The sequence below is a fragment of the Myxine glutinosa genome, chromosome 2, assembly GCF_964187855.1.
Source record: "Myxine glutinosa chromosome 2, kmMyxGlut1.1, whole genome shotgun sequence".
NCBI classification, from domain to species: Eukaryota; Metazoa; Chordata; class Myxini; order Myxiniformes; family Myxinidae; genus Myxine; species Myxine glutinosa.
The window spans coordinates 257,960,504-257,969,511 of NC_136262.1; the positions used below are offsets into that span (position 1 = coordinate 257,960,504).

At 41.9% G+C, this 9,008-nt stretch overlaps 1 protein-coding gene across 2 annotated transcripts in view; it reads left to right on the forward strand.

Annotated features, from left to right (window-relative positions):
- The window catches only part of TTC31 (tetratricopeptide repeat domain 31), a 103,855-nt gene extending 95,101 nt beyond the window's left edge, over positions 1 to 8,754 (forward strand). For both annotated transcript variants that reach the window (XM_068105827.2, XM_068105828.2), the window contains 4 exons: positions 2,777 to 2,848; positions 3,124 to 3,226; positions 6,685 to 6,811; positions 6,963 to 8,754. In XM_068105827.2, coding sequence (XP_067961928.2) covers positions 2,777 to 2,848; positions 3,124 to 3,226; positions 6,685 to 6,810 — 301 coding nt within the window. In that variant the 3' untranslated portion in view covers position 6,811; positions 6,963 to 8,754. The remainder of the gene's footprint in view (positions 1 to 2,776; positions 2,849 to 3,123; positions 3,227 to 6,684; positions 6,812 to 6,962) is intronic.
- Positions 8,755 to 9,008: the final 254 nt, after the last annotated feature.

Genomic DNA, 9,008 nt, shown 5'->3' on the forward strand with positions numbered 1-9,008 from the left:
GCTAAACAGCTAGTTTTACTAAATCTGAACCTTCAAAATGTCTCAACTGCATCAATAAATACTCAAAACAATTCAAAATTATTCAAAATCGCACTTACCGCCGCCATTTTGCGAAGAAATGCTCTGCCTCCATCGGAAAATGAAGCACGAAAAGGGCGTTCCCGTCGGTTCCGCACTGCGGCGACACCCATTTTCCCCTACCGTACATAGCGCCCTCTTGTGGGCGTATAGTAACCGATCTCGATTGTCTCATTGAAATTGCTTGTAGGCATGATAGGGAACCCACACACAAAAAATGGTACTTTTGTCCAGCAGGTAAATATTGTTCCCTTATCTGACCACACTAAATGTCATCCTCCTTAGCTAAGCTCCTCGCCCTTCAGCCTGACAGCAAGTGTTGTAAATGAAAAACGTGTAAATTCAAACCAATTTCCCATTATAAGAACACTAAACTGAGAAATTTGGAAGAATCCCGACATCCTTGAGGCATTCTACGCTTATTGCGTTCGCCACACATGTAATCTATATACCCCACAGTGGAAAACATTCCTTTATAATAACAGGACCCTTCCTGTCACTTCAGTGGAGAGTGAGTGTACTCGTGATAACAAACATGTGAAAAAACGATTGAAATTCCTAATTTATCCAAAAGGTTATCCGGCAAAGATTTCAAATGATACTGTATCCACAACACATGTCATTAATGTTCATGACCCAGGAAGTACGACAGACTTGGCATTTAATATGGAATATTTTTTTTCTGGGGGTGAACTTACTTTTCAAGATATCTTAGAACCAAAAGTTCATTGGAATTATGTTGAAATTATTCTAGATTTTGTTAATGTGACCTTTAAAAGAAACAAAAACCACATTTGACATTTTGAAACAAATAAATTGATCCTTGAAAGTGATGTAAACTGATATCGAACTCAATTCATGGACAGTACTGTGTTAAACTTATGTACGTTTTCCAGAAGTATCTCTTTATTTTGCACATTAGCCAAAATTTTTTTTAACAAAAACAAAAGTTAAATTACGACTGGGATTACGGACAGTAAAATTACAGTTCAGTACTTCGTGTAACCCCCACGAGCATTCAGGAGAGCACGTACACGTTGAGGCATGCTGTTCACGAGATTTGCCAAGGTTTGGACAGGAATCGCTTGCCATGCAGTGACAATAGCCTGCTGCAATTCACGCACAGAGGTCGGCTGCTGGTCCAAGTGGTCGATTTGACGCGTTAATTCTGCCCACAAGTTCTCTATCGGATTCATATCCGGGGACATGGCAGGCCACTCCATATGCTCTACACCATGGTCAGCAAGAAAGTGTTGGATCATGCGAGCACAATGAGGCCATACATTGTCATCTTGGAAGACGAAGTTTCCTCGAAAGGCTGCACGAGCAAATGGAAGCAATGTTTCTTCCAGAATGGCCCTGTACTTGAACTGGTTCAGGTTTCCATTCAGAACAACCAGGTCAGTTTTGCCCCCTGCATGAAAAGCAGCCCAAACGGTCACCCCACCACCTCCAGCTTGGACTCTTGGCACTATACAATCTTTGTTGTTCGGCTTCATGCACTTGTCTGCGCACTCGGACGCGGCCATCTTGACGATAGACCAGAAATCTAGACTCGTCACTGAAGATCACATGATTCCAGTGTCCTGGCTGCCATTGACGGTGCTCTCTGGCCCACAGCAATCAGCGCTGGCGGTGTTGTCTGGTCAGGCGTGGCTTTCTCAGGGGACGCCTGGCACGATAGCCTGCTTGAACCAGTCGTTGGTTGAATAGCCTTCTGGATACAGGCACATTTGCCAGTTGCTGCCACTCAGCCCCAAGCCGATTAGCTGACTTGGTACGGCCATTGCGGACTAACCGGTGCAGCTGGCGATCATCCCTCCTTGTGGTTCTGCGGGGACGTCCTGGCCTCGGTATTGGAGTAGGGACACCCCTCTGAGCATTTCGTTTCAGGATCTTTGACACCTGACCTTGAGTGATGCCATACTGCCGAGCATGCTGTTTCATGCCGTAATTTCGTAAAGCCACCACTCCATGACAAACAGCATTGTCGAGTTGACGGACCATCTCCAGAGGAAGCGGCAATAACCTTTGGAGACGTGCAGCAGTTGTTTTCCACTAATACAGAACGCAACAACCCTTGTATACCCGACTGTGAAGCCAATCATCAAATGCACCTGTCCGTACATTTTGCCACGCCACCTGTGATATAATCCTGTTGTTGACTTCTTGCTGCGACAGACAATCAGTGACATGGTTCTTTTCACAAATAAATCACCAAAGTGTAAAAGAAACTCACCAGATTGATGTACTGAGTTAAGAAAGTAAACCCAAGTCAAGAAAAAAAAAATATTCCATATTAAATGCCAAGTCTGTATATGCAGCGATACGATGCATTGTGAGTGTTGGGGAGGAATTAACACCTCTTGGTCTGACTGACCGACAGTTTTGCTACCTATCGTAGTTGATTTTGCTTCGTCTTGTACTCCAAATCAAGTCATGTGTGAACTAAATAAGAATGGGTAAATTAGCCAATTCGACCTGTGCTACACTTCGACTTCTTCTTCCTCTTCCCTTTATCAGGGGTATAATTTATAAACTATAACCTGTACACCGAAAAATACTGTAGGTTGTATGGAAATGAAAATGGCACCTTTAGGAAATGAAAAATCAATGGTTCTTCTCCTATTTGTTGTGATTAACTTTGTATTTAAAATTGTCTCTCCCTCCCCTCTCCTCGTCCCTCCTCTTTCCCTAGGATTACCTCCCTATGGGTAGGTAACGTGACTAACATATTTTCGGAAGCTATGATATACGAACTGTTTTCTCAGTAAGTACCTGCGCACATTGGCTCTTTGATTTTAATGCACACGTCAAGTTTTTCTTTTTAAGAACAGCAATCTTGAATATTTCCATTTCCATTTTTTTTTTTTTTGCTACATACACTCCTGAACGTTAGATTAATCTCGTTTTACAAATGGCCTTTTCACTCCCAGACGACTTTCTAATTTGCAGTGGGATAGCTTAGCATAAATCAACTTTGGTACTTTTTAGGATAATGAATGAATATTTCTTTTTAAATGATTGCCCCTCGCATCACTTTAGGTTTGGTCGGATCCATACCATCCGCATGCTTCTTGACCGGCGCTGTGCCTTTGTTAACTTTGCAACCAAGGAGGGAGCAATGAATGCCTTTGCCGTGTTGCAGGTATGTTTGATTTGCCTTTTTGAACTGCATGGGGACCATTGCTTAGCCAAGGTGAATCCTGTGGGTGATGGGGAACAAGGGGGTGGGGGGGGGGGGGCATTAGTGTTTTATCATCACGTTTCAAATGGCCCGAATACTTGAGAGATTCTTGTAGTAATACTGTGGTTAAGTTTTGAAAAAATTTATCACATGTTCCTAAGGCCATTTGTCGTCGGGTTCTCGGAAACTAAACTGACCCCCGCCCCACCCCCTCACTCGGTTTGCTCGTGGGATGAATGACTATACCACCTTGCCAGGACCAAAAGGAGCACCTGGCAAAGGGCAGATGAGCTTCTGTAAGGAACCAACGACAATCCAGTAAGGAGATGGTGTCTCCTAAAAAAAAAAAATCTATATAATAATAGCGTAAGGACTCGACTTTGTTATCCCTTTTACGCCGCACCCAGTGACCCAATGCCCACAGCACTAATAGATTTACGATCTACTAACCGCGCTCTTTGTTTATCACGTAAAGCCATACTCGAAAAATCTGAATTAGCCGACGTTGGGGCCCAAAAGCTTCCGATTAACTGCCGATACGACGCCATCGTATTGGTGTCTGCTGGGCGAAGGCGAAGCAAGCCGTCCGCTGATTGGACAGTCGAAGGCGACAGCAAGCTGTCCACTGAGTGGACAATCCCAGAGTGGTGCTATGCCGATTCCTATTACGAATCCATTCATTTTTCAAAAGTATATCGTAGCGTTGTCATTTAAGTAGATTGCAATAAATACGTTGTTCATATACGCACTCTTCATTCTCATCTTTCTTCCTAACTCTTACTCGGACAAGCAAATCCCCAATGCCATCCATAATGGTACACTCTATCCATACACCACATCCTCCCTTCCATGGATGTTCCACGGGTTTCGGCTAGTAATAATAAATCGCCCATCCAGATTGGACCAGTTTGAGTCATACCAAAGACTTTAAGAAATGGTACGTGTTGCTTCCTTGCTTGAAAAGGATAGAGCACAGACAATCCCCATCAGTTGGCATCCATATGGCAGTGGACATTCCTCCTGAAGCTGAGGAGGACATTCCTCCTGAAGCTGGAAATGCCCCGCTGAGTGCAGTGACCAAAAGCGGCGCCATTGTTGTGATGTCGCTGGTACCCAGAGTATCCCGGATGGCACCTTCCCCAAGCTGTGTCTGTGTGTGTCAGCTCTATTTCAAGTCTTAGCCCTGCAGTCACAGGAGACCATCCCAGAATATATATTTTTTAACAATGAATAAGCATAAACACGAAGTTAGTTATTATCCTCGAGCATTTCTCATTTTTAGCTCACCTGGAACATGGTTCATGCTCACCTGGAGCTGAGGGGATTGTGACCAAACTTGGCTAAAATTATCTTTGGTGTGGGAGAACTCAAGTTTTTTCATGGCATCCCCTACCCCTCCATCTATAAGTAGGTCATTGTAAGGTTTAAGGGTTGCAAAAGTACTGGAATTTCAATCTAGGTTTGACCGCCATTTTGGATTACAGGAAAACCGCTAATAATGTTCTCCAAAATTGCTTAACCGATCAATGTGAAAGTTTAAATTTGTGCTGAGATACCCAAGGGAAATATGATCTGTTGACAATGATGTCATCAGTCACATGGTATGATAGCCATATTGGATCAGAAGAAAACCTTTAAATATTCATCTCTGAAAGTGCTTAACCAATCAATACAAAACATAAAATATATGATTGACTACCTATGGGGACGTTTCATTAAAATAAGCTTATCTGAAACACAATATGGCCACCGGTGATGTTAAAATACATAAATTGGACAATATCATGGAAAATATGAATTGTCGACACCTTGGAGTTACACCTTATCAAATAGGGATAATTTGACACAACAGTAAGTGACATTATCATGCCAGAAGTGGGCAATATCTCGAAAATGAAGGGTCACAGAAAGCAGGGAGTTGCACTCCTGTGAACATCGTGTCAGTAGGGCCTGACCTTTAATGTGCATTCTAAATCCAGCTCTTATTTTTACCCTGATCCACCGTCGATCCACTTTCTTGCAGCCAGCCATGTGAGCTACAGAAATATTGGTTCTCTGTTTATACCTGTCTTGCCACCACATTGTTTGCCATTTTAACTCTTCCTCATTATCATGTTGTCATTGTTGATGTCTTGATTGTCCCATTTTATATATCCCAATTATTGGACTAAGCTCATGACTTTGAATCAATTTTAAGCTAACAGTTTTTAATGATTTGGAAGGATGAGGATAGTGTCAACCAATGCTGATAATAAGGGAAAGTAAAAATATCAGCAACATTTTTCATCGAGGTAAAACGAGATTTGCATAAAACACAGTTTGGAGTTATTCAGAGCAGTGTCTGAGCCAAACAATCTTCAGTTACTTCATCATTGATTTCACCATTCGGCCTACCGTAGGGTTGTTCACTGCTGATCTCAGTATTCAGAACACTTCTTATCATGAACAACTGTGACTTTCACCAGATTATGACAACATCTTGGGCTAACAAGTTGGTTTTGTTTTCGTTGTTAGTACCCTACCTGTTTCACTGGAGGGGACTATAGGTATGCTCTCTGCCTCTCTGTCGTCTGTCTGTCTGTCTGTCGGCCTGCCCATCCGTCCTACCTGTGGTTTTCCAGACGTTCCGCTCTTACCCTTGAACCTTTTCGCCTCTAACTTGGTACATGGTCTAATTATAAGTTACAGAACAAGTTCGAGTTTCAGGGCATTTCTTTAATTTTTCAGAGCTATGCTTTTCTGGATTTAGAAAATATCATACCCATAGTGGACATGGGTTAGGGTTAGGGTTAGGGTTAGTTTTATGCAGGGTGAGGCGGTGGGGCAGGAGATGCAAATTCTCTATGTAAATGTGTATCGTGTAGCGCCACTCCATGTGAGAGAGGGTATTACAGGTTCCTCCCCTTTACAGTACAGTCTTCCTATCACCACGTTTTCCAGTGAAGTGAGGTGTTTTGAAATACATGAGAGTTATTTTGAATAAGGATAACAACCTAACCCCCCTAATACGGGAGCAGGTGCTTCTAGTATATATTATAACGTGGGAGGTGGGTTGGTTGGTTGTCTTGTCTTTGCTGCTTCATTGTTGGATTGTTTAAGGCATCACTTTGGCTTTGCAAGGATCGGTGTGTATGCACCGGTCCTGTTGGGCAAAAGGAAAAAGTTGGGATTTCCCCATTGTACCTTTGTCTCATTATCTATCTTTAATCTGCTTCTGATTGTATAACTAAGGGGATCTTCAACGACAACCTCCATGCAATGCTTTAACTTTGCTACAAATTGGCAAGAAAGCGTTTTTTCTCCCCTAATTGCAAACATATGTGGTCAATATGTGACTTTTACTGGCCACAGCTGTTGTCACGGATGAGAGGAATGATCGGCATTGATTTAATCAACTTCCTCTGCTTGTCCTTCCACAGGGTTACGAAGTAGCAGGAACCAGACTGTTAATTCGATACCAAGACAAGCCGGGCTCATCTAGCCGGAGCAGCAGTAAAAATGGCAGATTGACCCCTGGTGCAAGGGCAATTTCACCATGGCCATAAGGTGTGCTGTCATTTCACATGCACTAGATGATCATGAAAGAGCAATTGTCAAATGCTTTGGAAGTTCATGCTGACCATCCATGCAAATTAAGGGGACGCGTTGTGTTGCTTTGTTTCACTAACTCGTGTCATTTTTCTTGTGTTTCTTGCAGTAAAGTTTGATCAAACAGATTATTCATTTCTATTCATTGAAGGAGCTGCACAATGGAAATGTTACTGGATCCGACGATATACTTTGGCCATCTGCCATGTTCATCCTCTGGTTGTCTCGTGAATGGCAAATCAACATCCAAGTCCTTCGTGTTCCTTTTAATACCTTATTTTGTTCTGCGAATCCAAAATATTTTCTAACACGCTTTAAGTTTGTATTTTTTATATATCGTCAATGTTTAGCTCACGTAGTAAATGCATTAATCATGCATGTCTTTATAGTTATTAATTTTACTAGATAATGCAATCCTTTTTATTTAATAACCTGACGTTTTTGAGACACATTTGATTATTATTATTATTATTATTATTATTATTTCCACTTCCGCTGTTGCATCATAAATCATCTAGTCTTTCCCAGAGTATTGTGAATTTGTTAGGCAATGGTCAAACTGAGAGTTGCATTCTCATCAACCTAATTGTATTATAAGAGCATCTGATATTATGACTCGTGTTTGCAATTTCCCCTTTACTGAGGAATACAAAATATTTCAGCATGTGATGAGAACTCTTTTTGAATTACTTTAGCAAGTCCAGTGCAACTACTTTGCATTTGTTGGTTGAGATTTGTTGGCAGACGCACTAAGGAATGGCACTGATGTTTATTATTTTTGGGAAATCGTGGAAATTGGAATTCATAGGGCATTTTCTGCTCTGTGTGGATATTGAATTGAGGATGAATGTGTGACGAAGAAGAAGAAGAAGAAGAAGAAGAAAAAATCCCACCAATGAACAAGACGAGCAAAGGTTGGGGACTTTTGTGAACAATTCCTTCAAATTAAATGTAAAGCAAAAGCTTTTATAAGAAGAAACAAAATGTCAGTTTTGTGTTCTCACGAGGCATTTTGTATCCCTTATGACGATGATTTGTACCGGATGATAACGGTCTGGAATTTGAGCTAGCTGCAAGCGTAGTTTGATTGTTTGCTTTTTTGGGAAAGTTTTCATCGTCGAGTTTCCATTTTGAGATTTGACATTAAAACATTCTGTTTTGTTGTTAAAATGTTTTCAGTTGCTGCCTTCCACGGCGTTTCGCATGCATATGTGAATGAGTGGCCTTTAATTTGAAGTGACAATTAAACTTCAATATACTATTTGTTGTTGTTGTTTGTTGTACATTTCTCTTGTACAACCACCTGTCTGGCCTGTTGTTTGACACAAAAAGACAGGTATGGTATTACTTGTAAAAACCTGTTTGGTATTTTGTTAAAAACTAGCGTAAGCAGCTGCAATGCAGAACCTTGCATGTCATTGATGAACGTTTGTCATGTTGCTTTATTTTCTGTTAACAGTTTTATGATTTGTCTTCCTCTTGAGGCAACTTCTGCTTCCCCCTATATTTACCCCCTCACCCATCACACGAAGCGAAAAGCGGGGGTCGATCTGCCTGTCATCGAAGAACTACTTGATTTCAATTGAATGTCATATTTTGAACACTGAAGAACACGAATCGGAACAAGAACCTACAGTTTATCTGTACTTTGCCTCTGAATTTGGCAAATTGTGCAGAATCTCATCCCGGGTGCGCACACGCACAGAGGAGCGAGACAAATATTTAAGCGGAGAAGCCACTTACACCTTCCTTCCATCCGTCCGTCAAAAATGACGAAGAAGAACCTTTCTAACCCACCATGTTTAATTCTTGTGGGTTCTGAAGGGAAATACTTGTGGGTTCTAATGGGTTTCGTTCGTTTCTAGGCTTTGCCTATTTCATATTAAACTTGCCAAACTGAACCGCTTCCTTCGGGCCCACGTGTTCTGTTTTTACTTTTACTTTACTCACAGTTTACTCCTCTGGTCGGCTCAGCGCACTCTCACTCTTCGTCCCAGCGCACCTGGTCACAGCAACCCACACGATCGCACCTCTTGCCTACGAACCCTGGCTAAATCACCTGAATTCATCCCTGCTGTTCAAAACAACATCAAGCTCACCCTGTTCAACACCCGGTCCCTCAACAATAAATGCCTCATCCTGAACGAATACATCC